This window comes from Acartia tonsa, chromosome 8 (assembly GCF_053477335.1).
Source record: "Acartia tonsa isolate MP-2025a chromosome 8, ASM5347733v1, whole genome shotgun sequence".
NCBI lineage: Eukaryota > Metazoa > Arthropoda > Copepoda > Calanoida > Acartiidae > Acartia > Acartia tonsa.
The window spans coordinates 41,407,804-41,427,273 of NC_137267.1; the positions used below are offsets into that span (position 1 = coordinate 41,407,804).

Genomic DNA, 19,470 nt, shown 5'->3' on the forward strand with positions numbered 1-19,470 from the left:
CTAGATATTTTTGCACTGAACTTTGCATTTGAATTATAAAAATTCCAAATAAAAGCAAAATGAACAGCTTCCTAGACAGTTTCATTTTAACAACTGCATAAAAAAATATCAATATCTTATGAATAATCTAGGGGTTTAAAAAATATTTCATAATTGCAGTAAAATTTCGAGATAAACATCCTCTCAATGGAGAAAAAATTACTTAAGATTTGATTTAGAGATATATTTATCCCTTATTTAATTTGCAAAGGTACTTTTTATTCTATTATTTTAAAAGTTTGCATAACAGAATCCAATATTTTTGTTTGCTCATGTATTTAACATAATTGGACTTTCTGAATTTTTCTTTATGTAGCCTCTCTTATTTTGTAATTCAAAATATTCATATTTCAGATTCTAGTTTAAAAAATGAAGAATGTTTCAGAGGTGATTGTGAAAAATTTTAAACAGTATGATTAAAAAGGAATTTAACAGTTTTAGTTAAACATTATTAAAATAAATCTGAAGTACATCAATTTACTACAAAATGATAAAATATTTAAGCAAACCAAAAATGAAAGTTGTGTAATATTTGAATATTGGATAGTTAAATAGTTTATCCTGACTTTTCAAACTATGCTGCAATATTATTTTATTGGCATGAATAAAGATATTGGTGGAAATTAAATATTTTATGTAAAAAGTTAGATTAAAGTACAATTTTAAAATGAGATTTTTCATATAATTTTCTGTCTTAACACTGTGTACAGTTTACAGTCTCACTTTTCATTGTTGAATATTTCTTTCTTTTCTCTATGGCATTGATAATAGAAATAAATGAATATATGAACAAGGTTAAAAGGATCAAAGAATCAAAATTTATTCCATCACTTCCATTTTACCATAAAGTTGATATATGTCAAATATAAAAGAATTTTAAACTGATTTTCACAATATCTATAATACAAAGTAGCTTGATGTCTGTCCGTCTGTCCGTCTGTCTGTCCCTTAAGATCTCGGTAACCACTGAACCGATTGGATTCTACTCTTCAGGGTATATTTCTATTGGTCCTGTGGTGGTTTTAAGCTATTTTCTTGGGGGGTGGGACACCCCCAACCCCCCCAAAAACAAAAAATCCCCCCCCCATTTTTTTTTTTTTTTTTTTTTTTGCTGAAGATTTCCTAGGTTCTTTAGGTTTTGTAGAAGATTTCCTAGGTTCTTTAGGTTTTGCAGAAGATTTCCTAGGTTCTTTAGGTTTTATAGAAGATTTCCTAGGTTCTTTAGGTTTTGTAGAAGATTTCCTTGGTCCTTTAACGAATTTCGCCTTAATTTTTTTAATCACCTCTTGGGGCAAAGCCCCTAGAGGCTAGGGGCGAAGCCGCTAGTATAACATATAGAATAAGGTCACCCTTTTAGAGGTTGGGTGTTTGTATGTTTCTTTAGATCTTGCCCACCACTGGACTACAGAATCTTTCCTTTTTATTGAAGCTTCATTTTGATTCTGGGTATGCTGCTTTTGTGTTAGATGTGGTCTTGGAATAATTTTTTTTTTAAATTATAGACTTACTCTAGATTTGATATCTCAATTACATTTTTGCCAACTTTATTTAACTTTATATACATCTATCTATCAACACATTACCCTAAGAATAATCTCAAATAACTCTCTTCATATCTAGCTATTCCTCTATATTTAATCTTTTATCCTTTATCTATCTATCTATGTATCTCTCTATTTATCAATATCTATGTGAAGAATTACTGTCTGATTGTTATTTGTTTATGTTAACTCTCTAAGTCATTTCTAATATTTGTCAACCAAGGGCGCATTAAATATCAAATTGGGGGGGGTAATTTTTTTTAAGTTTTAAGCCTCAAAGCTTGAGTAAATTTTTATTATATTGTACTTTTCAGTGAGACTAGTCGACTAATCGACCCTAGCCTCAAGGGCCCTCTACATTGGGGATATCTTTTGTTAGAGTTATATCCTAAAACATTCCATAGAACATTTCTAGATTTCTCTGATATTTAAAACGACCGGTTCAGCTATTTTTCTGAAAAAGGTTATTTTTTGAAAGTCTTTGTTAACCAAAGCGAATCTAATTATTTTTCCATTGGCCTCACTCTAAAACTTAACAAATTTGCATGGGAGAAATATTTCTCAGCTGTTATTTAAGTTAGACTACTGATTTTCATATAAAGTTTCTACTTTATAACTCACTATTTCTGTCAATCTGTCTATTGTGCTGCATTTGAAAGGGATATTTTCTGGGGTAAAATAAGAATGTTTTCATTTCTACTCCTTAACTCACTTTTACCTTCTATCTACTTGGTTGTTCAACAGCTTCGCTACTTATGGATGTTGCCAATATTGTTTTGTCCGTCTCTCTGTCCATCTGTCAATATTGTGTACAAAAATGCAAAATGTCTCACAAATCAAAAACTTTGCATAGTTCAGCAAAAGAAAATTGTAGACAACAGTAGCGCTGAAATAATTACAATTAAATAAATTTAATGTTAAGTAGAAGTCTCTCCCTCCCCCCTAAAATTGAGTGTTAAACCCATGCCCCCTTACTTTTTTTTGCCGCAACTTAAAGAAACAAGGGGCTAATTACTAAAATATCATATAAATTAGTAAATATTCGTCATATTTTTTCAAAATTTTGTATTTTTGGTGCTTTCCCTAAAAGTGCCCAGCTAGCACAGAAAAACTCCCACCCACCTTTATAAAAAAAATTAAATAAAGGAGAAAGGGAAATTTTTTTCTTATGTATAGGTAACTAGACCTCTCTCCACGCACCTTGAAACATGCTCCGCTTATGAATGCGGTGTAAAGCGTCCAATCGCCCATCAGACAACCAACTCTCTGAGATGCACGACCTTTGTCTGAGAAGTCCCAACTGTGCATGGTATCGAGTGGTTTTGGGTTAAGGCATTCCCCCACTCTAACTATTTACGTCGCGCATCTGACATAGTAGCAGTGGAAACCATTTTTAACGTCTTAAGTTATGACGCGGTGTCGGACCGAGATTCGAAGCTATCACCTTCCCGACGACGAGCGGATGCGCTACGTGTTGAGCCACGGTCGCGGGTTTTTCTTATGTATAAAATAAATTATTGATGTATAAATATATATTCAAAAATAATATATTACATTATAGAAAAAAAAGATTTTTACTGATATGAATATTTAAATAGTATGTTACAGTATTTACATGTTACATAAAGTAACAGGATGTCAATCTGTACCAAAGAATCGCGGTAACCGCTTAACTGATATGGCTCTTTTACATTAGATCCAAGGAAGGTTTATAACTATTTTGGTGGAGAGTCCCCTTAACCCTCCCAAGAGAAAGTAACTCTAGAAGAATTGCACCTACCCCCCCCCCCAAAAAAAAAGATTATTTCAACTTCTATTTTTAAATCTGAAATTTAAATTGTTGGGGGGGGGGGGGGGGTGGTCAAATTTCCGTCATAACAGCTGAGAAAATAATGCTTCTCTAAAAATACATTTTGACAGACAAACATTTGGAATTTTCCTAAACTCCCGGCCCCGTAGGGGTTAACCAATGGAGAGAGGGGACATTGAGCTGTTTATTAGTCTCCAAAGTTTTATAACAACGTTTTCTTATTCGTTAGTTTAACAACTTTGGGGACATTTAATGAATTTTAATAGGTTTGTTGATTTAGTTTAGTGTCCAAATGTTTTAGCTACTAATTGTAATCTACAGAAGGGGTAATTTTGTTTAACATCATAGGTGATGTACATTAATTTATCTGTCATTGTCATATCCTTTTAGATCTCTGGATTAATCCATGGTAAAAAATATGTTGTATTTTTTTCATGCCCCCTTATCCTTGTATGTAAATAATGAATCTAGAATAATAGATAAAACAATAAATAAGAATAATAAGGAGAATTGGTGGGGGGATTACCAAGAGTCTGATTCTGTGCTGTACTTATTTTGTACACAAGGATTCTACAAATTTTTTGAAAATGGTGCATTTAATAAAATGTACATAACCAAAACTGATTTAAACAGATTTTGGTTGAATGTATAGAAACAACATTTAAGCAATTATTTACCCTTGAACTTTTGAAATTTGTAAACATTCTTGGTATGTTGGGTCTATATCACCTAATAACTATTCACGCTGCACGTTATACCTGGAGTCTTTGATTTTAAGGAAGTTCGAGAATATTTACTTGTCATTCTAGCCTACTATTTTGTTGTTATTCTACTGTTAAAATGACTACAGGACTTGTAAAACTATCAGTCCTATGGGGCTTAAATAACATTTTATGACAGTAGATCTGCGTTCTCCTCTTAGAAATGTTTTTTTTTAATTTTGAAAAATTTTATACCTAGACCCCCCCCCCCACCCCCCGACAGAACAACTATTTTAGGTTAGGTTAGGTTTTAGGCTAGGAAGCCGAGCGCTGCGGCTAGGCAGGCAAGGGTGCCGAACGCCGCGGCCAGAGTTAATAGTTCTGTCGGGCGCGGGGGGGGGGGGGGGTATACAAATTTTAAAAATTGAAAAAATATTTCTAAGAGGATATTACCAATATTGAATATTCGATCCATTGTCTCCTCCCTTCCTCCCTGGTTAAACCTATATGTAAAAAAATCGTGTTTTCGTACAAAAATGCAATATTTCCAATAAGCTTATCTAATTATCACACTTTATATTGATTACATTCATACAAAGATTATATACACAGAATCTAAAGGATTGAGAAAATAAGAAAATATAAGTAAATGCATAGATGTAATTTTTTTATATGTACAGAGCGACTACCTCCCTTGTCTCTAGAGGCTGTATATTTAAAGGGGGAAAAAGGGTCAGAAAAATAGCTTAAAAACATCCTAAGACTTTAATCTGAAAATAAAATAGCCTAAATTAATCACTTTCAGCTTACCTTACAAAGAGAGCTAAATCGGTTTGGTAGTAATTTGAGATCACAAAAAAAACCTTACTACTTTATATAAAAGGTATGTAACAGATAATTCTAACCCCTAAAACTATTTTCAGTAGGTGAGTGAAGAAATTTAATTTATTTCTTAAGGGTAAAAAAAAATTCCTTCAACCATAAAAATCAATCAAAAGGTGGGAGGGGTGAATTAAAAAGTCTTTGTTGCTTTAAGATTCCCATAACAATAATTATATGCACGCCTCTGAAATACAAAATCATATATTTATTTAACATGGAACATTTGTTATTATTGTATTAAAAACTGAATATTGTTATTGGGTCACGAACTATATACAGGGGGAGAGAGGAGAGTCTGTTTATTACACTAGTCCCCAAAATTTTATAATTACGTTTTAATTTGCTTCAGGGACTAAAGTGAATTTTGATTAGTTGATTCATTAACTAATTGTTTAAACGTTTCATCACTAATTTTAATCTACAGATGGGTTATTTTTGTGTATCATCATTGGGGAATGGGGATGTACACCAATTTTTCGGTCATTCATTCATAGTTGTAATTCACAATCAAAATTTAATAAAATTCCTTAAAGTTTTTAAAAGCTAAAATGACGATAATTTTCCCCCTGTAAATATATCCACATATATCCTATATCCATTATACCAATACAATTTACGGTTAAATGTCCAACTACTTTCAATTATTGCCAATTTTCATATATTTAAAATGTTTGAAAATCACTGGTGAATTTATTTTTTTGAGAAGATATGCTTCAAAAAAATTGCGCTGAAATAAAAGTAAATTGAATAAACTTCGCTACTAGGATACTTTTCTTAAAGTGGAAAATTAGATTCCCAAAAATCGAGAACTCAATTATTTCATTGGTGATCTATATTATGTAAAGCAATATATAAACAAAACAGCCAATAAAAGCCTTACCCAAAATAAAGTTAGAAGTTTACTATATTTTTAGATTCTATGAAATCATCAAGACATCCAAATGTTATTTTTTCCCCTATGCCTCAACCCTATATCTGCGGTACGCAATTTATCCCAACCTAACCTAAATTAATAAATAAAAACTGCAACCCGATTATTTTCAGTTATTTTAATGAAACTGATGCGGGGTTTTCTGTGCTCAACAAAACACTTTAAAGGAAACCGCCGCTCATTTCATTAATTTCTACCGCGTAGTTAACACTCCTTGTTTCCTCATGAATCGAATTGCATTCTATTCCGAGGCTTTATACCATAAATTCAATTTCTTTTATTTGGCAGCACAGCATGCTATTATAGGACTTACATGTTTGCTCATGTCTGTTTGTCATTATTGAAAAGGCTATTTTTAGTAGCGAAGCTACTCTATAATTCACAATGTCCGTCCGTCTGTCCGTCCGTCCGTCCGTCATGAGACAGAATAGGGGAAACGTGATTTTCTCGGCTCCTATTAAAGGTAGACCGCTGAAATTTTTTGACAACAGTCCCATTATTAAGGAGCACAATTAACTATAAAACATCAAGGGCGGTCGGACCGCTTTTTGGCAGGTTTTAGGCTATTTTTGTATTTTTCACATTTTTCTCCATATCTTCAGTGTTTATGGTCCGATTTAAAATTTTTTTTCAGTTATTGATATCAAAATTAAATTTCCTGTCGTTTACAGTAAACAATCATGACGGCCAAACTGCCATTTTGCAGGTTTTAGGCTATTTTTGTATTTTTCACATTTCCACCATATCTTCAGTGTTTATGGTCCAATTTTCAAAATTTTTTCAGTTATAGATATAAGAATTAAATTTCCCGTCGTTTAAAGAAAACAACCATGACTGCCAGACTGCCTGTTTGCAGGTTTTAGGCTATTTTTGTATTTTTTCACATTGTTCTCCACATCTTCAGTGTTTATGGTCCGATTTTCCAAATTTTTTTTTCAGTTATAGATATTAAAATTAAATTTCCCGTCGTTTAAAGAAAACAACCATGGCGGTCAGACTGCCTTTTATCAGGTTTTTGGCTATTTTTATATGTTTTACACATTTTCCCATATATTTGGTGTTTTGGGTCTAATTTTCAAACTTTTTTGGGATATCAGTTTCAAAAAAAAGTTTCCCATTGTTATGAGAATCTTTTATGTAATCTACTTTGACCATCATCATCATTAAAAATAAAACAAGGTTTCGTGTTTATTTTCTCCAATAAATCTATTCTTGTTTTTAATAAATACACTTTAAATCTACTTTTACGTATTTCCATCCACGATTTTTTGTGCTTCGCTACTTATGGATGTTGTCATCCTTGTTATAATAACTGTTTGCATGTTTGTCTTTTTATTCATCTTTTAATCCACAGGTATAATATCATAAGAGAAGCATCTCTATAATTAAGTCTTAAACTGTAAGTATGTCCACATTAAGCACCATGTATTTAAGTATTTTTCAAATGTATATACTAATACTTCAAAATAAGGCTGAATTTCAAAAGCGTTGTTTCTCCTTATTTGTTGATGGTCGTTTGTCTGACTTTCTGATTTGTTGAGCATTGCTCTTCCTGATTGTTTCATCCTTGTTTTCTAAATATATTTTGACAAAGATGAAACTTAACAGAGACAAGATAAAATTTCAATGTTTCACAAAAAGTTATCGTTTCATGTTTTATACATTTTTTACCTTTCTATCTATTTATCTGTCTGTCTGTCTTTCTGTTTATCTGTCAAACTATCTGTATATTTCTTTATCTTTCTGCCTGTTTGTCTGTATGTCTGTTTTTCTGTATGTCTGTTTGTCTATCTATCTGTCTATGTATCTGTCTGTCTTTCTGTTTATCTGTCAAACTTTCTGTATATTTGTTTATCTTTCTGTCTGTTTGTCTATATGTCTGTTTGTCTATCTATCTATCTATGTATCTGTCTGTCTTTCTGTCTGTCTGTTTATCTGTCTATTTGTCTGTCTGTTTGTCTTTCTGTTTGTCTGTCTGTTTGTCTGTCTATTTGTCTGTCTATTTGTCTGTCTGTTTGTCTGTCTGCATGTCTGTCTTTCGCTATCTGTCTCTGCCTATCTATTTATTCATCTGAAATTAGATTAGACTAACCTACTTTTGTACAAAATGTATTTTTTTATTTAATAAAAACACGACCTTGGTGATTTCCATAGCTATGTAATACCATAAAATAACAGCTTAATATAAGCCTAGACAGTTTCACTATTGTTTTGTTATGCCACTATTATAAAATCACACATAGAATTATTTTATTAAGAAGGACAAACATACATGGAGGGAGGGGACATTGGATTGTTTATTTAATTAGTACCCAAAGTTTTATGATAAGGTTTTTTTTATTTGGGAACTTTTATTAAATTTTGATTATTTGGTTCATTAAGTTGAGTGTTCAAACGTTTCAACCACTCATTTTAATCTACAGAAAGGATAATATTATGTATCATCATTTGGGATGTACATCAATTTATCGGCCATTGTCTTATCCCTTTATTTCCCTGACAAACATAGGTCTATAAAACAATATAAATAGTACTTTTTGTTACATATATATAAATGTAAAATAAATAAATACAGATTGATGTGGCGAAAGTGTTATTTGTGACGCCATAAAAATACTTCTTAAGAGGAAGCATGAGAAATGGGGAAGGAAACCCCATAAAAAGAGATGGTTGATTGAAATATTTTAATAACTTTGAGAGGTTGGGAAAAAAGGGGAAGGCTGTTCTTCCAAATGGTTTTCTGAGGGGGGTGTTGGCATGCCTATATTTATATTTTTTAGCGTTTTGGTCATAAGATACAAAAAGATATCCTAAATATATGTATGTAAGTTAGAGAAAAATATGCGACCTCTCTGCAAGGATGTTTAATTTTAAGGGTGCCATCGGAATCCACAAATTCTTAGGGTGGGTTAAGGCCCCTACACCCCCCCCCCTCCCTTACACGTCCTAACCCCTCTGTATAGTTTGCTTAGTATTCTACACCCCCCCCCCCGCTTCTTGGCTTAATAAATTAGATATTTTCTATTTAAAATCAAGTATAATTTTGTTTTCATTTTTGAGCATAAAAAGCAATATTAGACAGAAAGAGAGGGGACAATGGACTTGATGTTACAATAGTCCCCAAAGTTTTATAATAACGTTTTCTTGTTCGTTGGCTTAACAACTTTGGGGACACTAATGAATTTTTATTGTTTGAGTATTATACCACTAATTTTTATCTACAGAAGGGGAAATTTTGTGTATCATCATTGGGGATGTACATCAATTTATCGGCCATTGTCTTATCCCTTGTCTATAAATATGAGAACTAATGGACCAATAATTATGTTTCTCGTATTAATTCGAATCCGGTGGAAAGGAACCAGTTCTCATCCATACGAAAAAAAAACTATACATATCTAGCATCGTATTATATCCAGCCTTCTACGAATATAAAAATGTACCTTCGGCACCTCGGGGCTAAAAAAACTAGTTATAATCTTACAATTGTACATTCTATATCCGCGAAAAGACGTTTATAATACGATGCGAGAAATAACTATTAATAAGAGCAGACGGGTTTTAAAACCTATCTATGCGAAAGCGTGACATTAGAATATGGTACTGCTCTAGCTTGTTATTATACTGTTAAGATACAATTACATAATGCATCGAGAAGCGACTAAAAGTCATAGCTTACAATTGCTGTGCACATTTAAGCAAAATTATAATCGTGTGTACAACAGCAATTTGCCTGGTGTTTAAACGAGGGGTTGTGGGGAGTGTTTTTTCGCAGACATTTAATTAAGGGATGGGACCCATATTGTATTGAGTCTTTAAAATCAGCTAATAGCGTTGGAAATATAAAAACATCTGAGTCCTTACAAAAAAAAACAGAAAGTAAAGGTAGTTGTCATCTATACTTATACATTTATTGTCAATACCACTTTACTCTATAGCTTGTAACAGCCCTTTGATTGCACAACCCTTCACTTTCTCAAATATCAAGGAATATTCGATCGGTTGGTCGTACGTATCAAAGTTAAAGTGCAGCTTTGCTGCAAAAAAGCATAAAGTACTAAACTGTGGAATTCTCAAGGGTAGAGGGGACATTGGGCTGTTTATTACACTAGTTGAGTGTCCAAACGTTTCTAACTGTAATCTACAGAAGGGGTAATTATGTGCATGTACATCAATTTATCGGCTATTGTCTTATCCCTGATAATTCTTTAAAATAAATTGTTGACGTTTATTTCTGTAAAATTAATTTAGTTCTAAGAAATGTTCCAAGAGAGAAAATAAATAGTTTTCATTTTAACTTTTATTAAACTATGTATATAGACTAATAGCTGCGCCCCTAGCATCCGGAGGTTCAGTATTTAAAGTAGAAGATATGGGGAGAAAAATAACCCTACCCAGACTTGAATCTTGATAAAATGGCCTATAACAACCCCAGGGCGTATGTGAATCATCCTCAAAAAGGAGAACTCATTCGAATAAATAATTATTGAAATCTTAAGCTACAGACAAAAACACCTAAGTGATTAAGGTATCTAAAACTGTTATAAAATGATTCAGATAGCCGAAGATGCCCAATAAACCATGCAAGCTAGATCACCACTACCTCACAGGTATACAACTATGGACGGACAGACAGACAGACTGCTAACCCATACTAAATGTAGAAAAGCTTAGCCGCGCTAATATTTTGTCATATTGCTAGGTATAGTAGCAAACTTCACCTAAATGTCCTTTTCTTTAGACTTTCGACTTCTTTTTAAAAGCGAAGGTTTAAGTATCAATTCAGGGCCACTTTTAGTTTCTTCACAATAAAAATACACCCTTCTATATCTGACATCTCCATTCACCCCCCTCAATTTTGGTTTAAGGGAGGTGTAAAAATTTTTTTAAGTTTGAGTCAAGATGTTTGGTAAATCCTCTGCTAAATTGAGAAACTTTTTATGAAGATCAAATTGAATCCTCCTGAAACTTAAGAACTAAAAGGCTAACCGTCAGAATTAAACGTACATAAACATATATATAGCAGCTGGTCTTCTGAAAGATCAGCCACCCATACGTTTTTCAAACAAAGAATCTTTCACACCCTCTCTCTCTCTCTCTCTCTCTCTCTCTCTCTCTCTCTCTTTCTCATTTTTTTCTGCCTTTCAACTTGAAAAGAAAAATGATTAAACTTTGAATTTAGACAACATCTAAAAAATCTTCACGGAAAGTCACTTATTATCTTAGATTTTAATTAAATACGTAATATTTTTCACCTTTCAAGGATAAATTGGGTGTATGTAAAGATAAAAATTGTATGATTTGAATTAATTAAACTAATTGAATATCGATCCATGTCGTTAAAATCTTAGTTGTCAAAATCAATTTAATAATATATAAATGAAATGCCTTATAATTAAGACGATAATTAGGGCGATTTTATCATGATATATAAACTTTACTATTGTATTGATATTTGATTGCACGAAGGCTTTTGATTGTGTCTTTCACACAATATTAAAGTTGAAAATAAGGAAAACCATCTGAATAGCCTTGAATCGTTTAGACCTCAATTTATTAGTGGCAAAATTAGAAATAAGAACACATATTCTGAAAAAAGTATTCAATTTAAATTGTGTAATGTCTGCTCTTGGAAATGGATAAATAGAAATAATTGAAGAAATTAAATCAAGAAAGTAGTAAAGATCTCATTAACTACTGAACCGATTGGTTGCTCTATTTTAAGTAAGCTTACATAGGTCCAGTGATGGATTTAGGCTATTTTGTGCACATTTAATTCTAGTGATGGTTTTAAGCTATTTTTTTTTTAGCACCTTTGGATATAGTAATCCTAGATACTAGGGGCATTGCTGCAAGTATATTCCACTTGAGGAAGAGAATTTTGTAAAGATTTAACACAAACCAAAAAGGAGACTCTCTTATAAATTATAATTGAATTTCTAACCACTTTTGATCAATATATTATTCCCTTTCATTCCAACTTTACCACGTTTCAAATTCAACTATAGATTGTGGAATAAATATTATCATAAATGATCATAGAAACAGCTTTACCTGGAATATTAGTAGATGATGAGGTGTTACTTACTTTGATGTAACTTAATTAACACAGGTTCGTCAAAAGTTCCTATTTTGATTCATCCGAATCTGTAAGACTTTGAGATGACAGGTACACCAAGAGGGTCTTATTTTAGTGTACCCTAATCATTACAGTGCATCAAGCTGTCTTAATTTGGTATATCTGGTGCTACATAATATTTAACTTTAAAATTTTGTAAGTATACTCTGTTGAAATCGTACGGGGCATTGATCTTGAACAATCACTAGGATTTTAACAGAGTATACAACTTAAGAGTTCAAAATTTTAAATTATTATTTTAGCCATTTGTATAATGTCTAACAGAGCTCTAAAAAGATGCATTAATTAATATGCAGCAAAATGGATTTAAGATAATTTGTTTTTCTTCTATGAAGGCTGTACCAACAAAAGCGAAATAATTACATAAATAGTTGTATACTCTGTCTAGTCAATCAATCAATCAAGAAACGCGGCATTAATCTTTCAAAAACCCATCTCAGCAAAAATTTAACAATAAATTAAACTTTATTTCATAATACTTGTCTTTACTTCCTAGCTCCATAGTTGTAATCTAATTCTGACTCTAAATTCAATAAATTATTATTATAGGATTATTCAATAGAAAATTTTCACAAAATAGGAAATAAAATATGTTAGATATTCAGTAAAGTAAGAATGTTTTAAAAAGAAGGATTTAATTTCATAGGAAGCACAGTAATAAAAAGGATAGTCTAGCATGATAAGCGCGAGCGGTGGGACACGACAAACGACGATACTCAGTCTAACTGTATAGAAGCTTCGCTTCAATCCCCAATAACACAGAGGTTCTACATACACAGAGTTTATTTATACACAAATAAAACCATATTAAATTTAATATATGGGTCAAATAGGATTATGATAGGTTCCTTCCCTTTATATATTTTGGAAGAAGGAATCACAAATACAAAAAAGAACACATAGATATATTTAAAAAAAGAAGAAAATAACATATCTTTTGTACTCTAAAAACTATATTTTACTTAATATTAAAAGCTATTGAAATTTGAGTTGTTTTTCAACAATTGTTTTATAAATTTTCAATTTACTTCATCTTGGATAAACAACAATTTTTGCTATTATCTTGAAAACACTTTTTTTAGTAACAAATAAATCTATAAATAGTTTATCTATTACTCAATCCTCAACTAAAAAGAAAACTTTTATAAATTTTTTTTATTTTTGAAGACAACTAATTTAAATTATTCATATAATTTTTAACCCACCTTGAGTTAGCTGAAACATCTAAAAAAAGAAACAGGGAAAAAGGGAAATGGCAATTGATGATAACATATACCTCCCCAGGTAAGTTTCAATTTCATTATCTACCCCCCCCCCCCCCACCCAAAAAAAAGGGCAGACATACAACCTATTACTAATGATCTTCTCAAATCCCGCGACTGTAGCGCATGCACTCAAAGTTGGTAAGGTGATAGGTTCGAATCTTGGACCAACACCGCGTCAAAACTAAAGACATTAAAAAAGGTTTCTCCTGCGGGTAATAGTAAGAGTAGGGAGAATGCCTTGACCAAACTTGTTACAATGCACAGTAAAAACTCTTGTAGGGTAATTAACTAGGTGCTTATGTTCTTACTTTATTTTCAGAGAGAACCCTGCAGGCATTGCACCCCCAGAAGGCCACACCCTCAAGATTCTAGCTGTTGTCACCCCGCTAACCTCACTAGCAACTGCCTTAGCACTAACTCTAGCAATGCTGACTGCTAACTGGTAAGATATTCAATATTACTTTGAGACATCTGTTGGGAAGTTAAACAACTAATAACGTAGTTGGGGCAAAAAAAGGCATTTTTGAATTAGGCATTTATAAATTTATTTTTATAGTAGCTATCTTTAAGATTTGGTATTTTCAATCAGGCATTTTTAGTTAGGCATTTCAAATCAGGTGTTTTGTTCAAACTCCCTACTCAAACAATGTTGACTGTGGTCCTAGCATCCTAAAACAATGAAAGTACTTTTCAAAATAAAATATTCCCAAATCATCCCGGGAATTGTGTAAGCTTCCCTTAGAAGAAGAACTCTATCAGTTTAGTTATTAGCAAGATTTTAATGGACAAACAAACAAAAACTAAATAAAGTAGGAGAATTATAAAATAATGTACACAATCCTATGTATTTCTATATTGGATTTATTATAACTTGCATCTTACACCAGATAATCATGTACTCTAAAGTAAACTTGTAACGGGTTTAAATAACAATCCCCATTTTACATCACTTCCTCTCCTTCTACTGGATAAATGAACTGACCAATTAATGACGGGGGAAATAGCAACTTAAACTAATTTTTTCCCCTGTCCAAATATCCAGGTATATTCTACATCCATTATTTGTATTATTTATGCATTCTTTATACATATGTATGTATATTACATGTATAATTGTATGTAGAACAATAATTATTTTTATAATATGCATTCTAACAAGGATAAAACCATAAAACAGAAAAAAACGAATATCATTAATTGAAGAATTTTAAAGCTCTTTATTATTAAAAACGATATTGATAAGAAACGAAAGATACAAATATGGTAGGGATCTAAAGGGATAAGATAATGGCCGATAAATTAATTTACATCTCCAATGAGAATACACAAAATTCAAGGGCGTCAAAACTTTTTATTTGGGGGGGGGGGGTAATCTTTATATTATATAGACGTCCATGCTTTTCAATTTTTGGTGTTGCCGTAGGCATCCTAAATTCATTTGGGGGAGTAATCACCCCTTTACCCCCCCCCCCCCACCCCCAAATTGATCCCTTTTTAGATTACAATATGTGGTTAAAACCTTTTTACTCTTATCTTAATGAACCAACCAATAAAGTTTCAATAGAAGTCCCCAAAGTTGTTTAGTCAACGAACATAAAAAACTTTGGGACGGGGTAATAGTGTAATAAACAGCCCAGTGTCTCTTAATCCTTAATCTTATTGATGCTACATTACATTTTATCTAAATAAACATATATAATATGTATACAAAAATCAAATTTCATGGGACTATTTCTAAATAACTAACCTCTTCTATTGGTTAAACATTAGGATATATAAGTTTTCCGGAATTTTAAAGTTAGGGGGAGATTTGAAATCTGCATCAAATTTTAAGGATTTTTTATAAAATTAGTTTTTTCTATAATTCTTTATCTTAAAGCGGAAATGCAATTTAAGTTATTTAATTTTGGCATCTGTGATTGGTGGATTTAAAAAATCTGCGCTCTGATTGGATGTCGTACATCATTCAACCAATTAGAGCGCAGGTAGTTTCTAATCCACCTATCCTATTGGTCAAAATTAATTAACTTAAAATGCATTTCCGCTTTTAGATAAAGAATTATACAAAATACGAATTTTATAAAAAATCCTTAAAATTTGATGCAGATTTCAAATCTCCCCCTTACATTAAATTTCTGGAAAACTTATATATCTTATTAAACATACAGACGGACGAACAAATTCTAATTGTAGTAAATTTTCACTTTCACTACTAATATATAATTTATTTTTCATGGTGCAATTGATACATCCTTATAATAAAGTAACAGGATGTTTGTGTGTCTGTGTGTTTGTGTGTTTGTACCGAAGGATCTCGCTAACCGCTGAACCGATCGGGTTCCCCTTAACAGGGTAGATTCTCATATGTCCCGGGAAGGTTTATAACTATTTTGGGGGAGGGTACCACCACCCTCCCTAGAGAAATTAAATTTTTTTTAAATTTCTCAATTTTAGAAAGAGAGTTCAACGAAAAACAAACATCAAACGTAATTTTTTTTTACTTTTTCTTTTAAAATCTAAAATAATAAATTTAATTATTAAATTCGACTCTCTCCTCCTCAAGTGCCCCTAGAGGCCTCTAGGGGCGTAGCCGCTAGTTCATAATTACAGAGATTAGGGAATAGTAAGCAAAATCCTTATAATAAAGTAACAGGATGTGTGTCTGTGTGTTTGTACCGAAGGATCTCGCTAACCGCTGAACCGATCGGGTTCTCCTTAATAGGGTAGCTTCTCATAGGTCCCGGGAAGGTTTATAACTATTTTATTGGGGGGTGGGAAACCCCCAACCCCCCAAAAAATGAACCCCCCCCAAAAAATTTTTTTTGTTACTTTTACTTTTAAAAATCTAAAATAAGAAATTGGGTTATCAAATTCGACTCTCCTCTCCTCAAGTGCCCCTGGAGGCCTCTAGGGGCGTAGCCGCTAGTAAATAAATTAAAGTAGTAAGATTTTTGTATTACTGAGTTACAAAACAGAGAGAGAGAGGACAATGGGCTATTTTATAGACTAGTACCCAAAGTTTTATAATATCGGTTTCTTATTCGTTGGCTTAACAATTTTTGGGACTTTAAATGGATTTTGATTGGTTGGTTTATTAAGTTTAGTGTCCAAACGTTTTTACCACTAATTGTAATCTACAGAATGGATAATTTTGTGTATCATCATCATTGGGGATGTACATCAATATATCGGCCATTGTCGAGTTCGAGTGCTTAAAAGTATCTATATATTAAATCATTTTGTTTGGTTATTTTTATGCATTTATAATACCTAAAAGCGTAAGGAAAGACTTTTGGTTCCAAATGTCAGGTTTTTATTTTTTAACCTTCCATAAAAAAATTTTTCTACAGGGATCCTAATGGATAAGACAATGGGTGATAAATGTACAGTATACCACTTATTATAACAAACAATATTAACCCTCTGTAGGTTAAAAATATTGGTAGAAAAGCTTGAAAACTTACTAACCAATCAGACCTCAATTTTAATCAGGCAGGGTGTTTTTAAAACTTTGGGGACCAGTTCAATTTACAGTTTGTCTTATCCCTGAATATATTGCAAATATAAAATAAATATAAATATGATTATTGGTGTACCATCACCTTCGTATATATATCATATTATCAAATAATCAGAACAAAATAATATTACAACAGAACAAACTGGCCATCGTTCTCGCCTACTAGGTTATTCACGTTTCCGCACGTTTAAATCACTGAATTAAGATGGCAAACTTGTAAAATTACTGGCCAAAGTTGGATTTTTTATATTAGAACGGCTACGTTGAAGAAATGAAAACACAGCCATATCAAATGCATAAAGAAATACTATTTTTTTTTTACCATGGGAAGATGGCTTTTGGTTACAATTTTGATGCCTATCGAGGTGCAGAAACCTTCCCCTTTGATAAATTGTAAAAAAAAGTAGAGGGGGGGGGGGATTTTTCGTGTGTTGTTATGAGTGCAGAGTAGCCCCTCAGGGTTAGTTCACCGCAGTTATTTGCCCTTAATTATTCAGGCTCACAGCTGGGGTTAGGTATGAAGAAAAAACTACTCTTCCCTTTATTTTCAATTTATTTAACTATAGGCACTTTGAGGAAAAGCACCTAAATATTTTATAATCTTAATTGTTGTCTAATATGACTTTCGTTACTTAGCGTTTTGCATTTTGTATAAAACAAGTGTTTATGCAGAAATTATATTTGCCATGATTATTTGTATAAATCTATTACATTAATACAAATATCATATGTTGCAGTGCGGCAGATGAAAAAAAAACTTCCCCCCTAGAATTTAAGAAACGATATTAAAAATATATCAAAATACAGAAGTAATTTATATCATTGACAGAAGACATTTAATCTCTAATCCGTCTCTGAAGTTAATATATTATTGGTAAAATGCCATCTTTAAAAGTATTTAAAATAACGGTAAAAGCATGAAAATCTAAATTGAACTTCTTAAAATGGGCATTTAATGTGGGTAAAATATTAAATTTTTATTATTAGCAGCCAAAAACGGCTATATACCAGATTTTGATTTATTAAATGCTTTTTAATGTAATTTTATATTTTTTCAAGCCTTTTTATTTTACTTTGGACATAAATCCAAATAATAGTATCATTCAATATTAATTGATTCACGAGGGAAAAGTTAAGAATTTAAGATTCTCTTTTTAAGGAAAGAAAAATGTTTTTAACAGCCCGACTATGTAATATTATATACAAGAAAACTAATTGATACCATTTCTTATTTCTCCTTCATGCATAGGATAAAAAGATGTTTTTGGAAGAAAAATATTTATTTTCCTCCTAACGATATTTTATATAATCTATATTGTATTCTTATTTAAAAGTAACAGGATGTCTAATGTCTATGTGTCATAGACGTCTCTGGGGGGGGGGGGGGGGTACCCTGGCCCCCTTCTTAAACTTTGAAACCCCTCATTTTACCACCTCTCAAAATTTTTAAAATATATTAGATTATCCTCTTTATTAAACCTTAGATATCCCTCATTTTACCCCCCCACAAAAAAGCTTGGATGTCCTTCCTGCAAACCGCTAGATATTTATATGGTTCTCCTTTACAGTGTAGCTTCTCATAGGTCCTGGGAAGGTTAATAGCGCTATTTTGGGGGAAGGTAACTACACCATCCAATGATAAATCTTCCCTAAAGAAATAAGATAAAAAACATTGATATATTTCCAATTGCAAAATATTTACTTTAAAGATTTATTTGTCTGTTAAATTAATTAAGTTTCAGTGAGATAATCGTAGACTATCCAGTCGCCGTTGGGGAGGTAATTGGTTCGAATCTCAGCCAAAACCGCGTTATAAGTAGACGTTAAAAGTTGTACCTTCAGCTACTATGTCAAATGCGAGTTACAACCCATTTTACCATGTACAGTTAGACAATCAAAGGGTTGTCTGCAATTGTTTGGACGTTTTTGTCACGTGGCAATGGATTTATTATTACTTGGATCTTGCACCACATTATGATGTTCTCTAATTAAGTGAAACTTGTAGCTGGCTAAAATAACGATCTCCCCCATTCACCCCCTTTACCCATCTATTTCCCACTTACTTTATGGACGAACTGTCCAATACAGCATGTCCATGTTAGCAACCTAAATAGACGACAATTTTCTTTCCATGTCATAACATCCACGTACATTCTATATCCATTTTTGTGGCCTATAGTAACGGGCTGTCCTTACGTTCCTATAGTTATAAAGCTAAAATTTACTCTTTATTTAGCCTCTTCACTATATTTAGTACTAGTGGCTACGCCCCTAGGGGCCTCTAAGGGAACTTGAGGAGGGGGAGTCGAATTTGATAACCCAATTTCTTATTTTAGATTTTATAAGAAAAAGTATAAAAAAATTTTTGTGAGAAGGTTATTTTTTTTGGGGAGGGTGGTGATACCTTCCCCCAAAATAGTTATTAACCTTCCCGGGACCTCTAAAAAGCTACCCTGTTAAGGAGAACCCGATCGGTTAAGCGATATCCTTCGGTACAAACAGATAAACATCCTTTCACTTTATTATAAGAATTTATGTGTGTTTGTATGTTTGTGGATATATATTAGACAATTTCAAGTAATAGAATTGGGTTTTCAATGCTTATTATGCAATTATGCTAAACAGTTATATCAAACAATAAC

The 19,470-nt window shown here is 32.1% G+C and overlaps 1 protein-coding gene across 1 annotated transcript in view; it reads left to right on the forward strand.

Moving 5' to 3' along the window:
- The first annotated feature begins 391 nt into the window (after positions 1–391).
- Positions 392–19,470, forward strand: part of LOC145325582 (uncharacterized) — a 94,914-nt gene continuing 75,835 nt past the window's right edge. Inside the window, exons 1-3 of the mRNA XM_080168549.1 lie at positions 392–461; positions 10,460–10,514; positions 13,628–13,750. Of these exons, the coding sequence (XP_080024675.1) occupies positions 10,486–10,514; positions 13,628–13,750 (152 nt within the window). The 5' untranslated portion in view covers positions 392–461; positions 10,460–10,485. The remainder of the gene's footprint in view (positions 462–10,459; positions 10,515–13,627; positions 13,751–19,470) is intronic.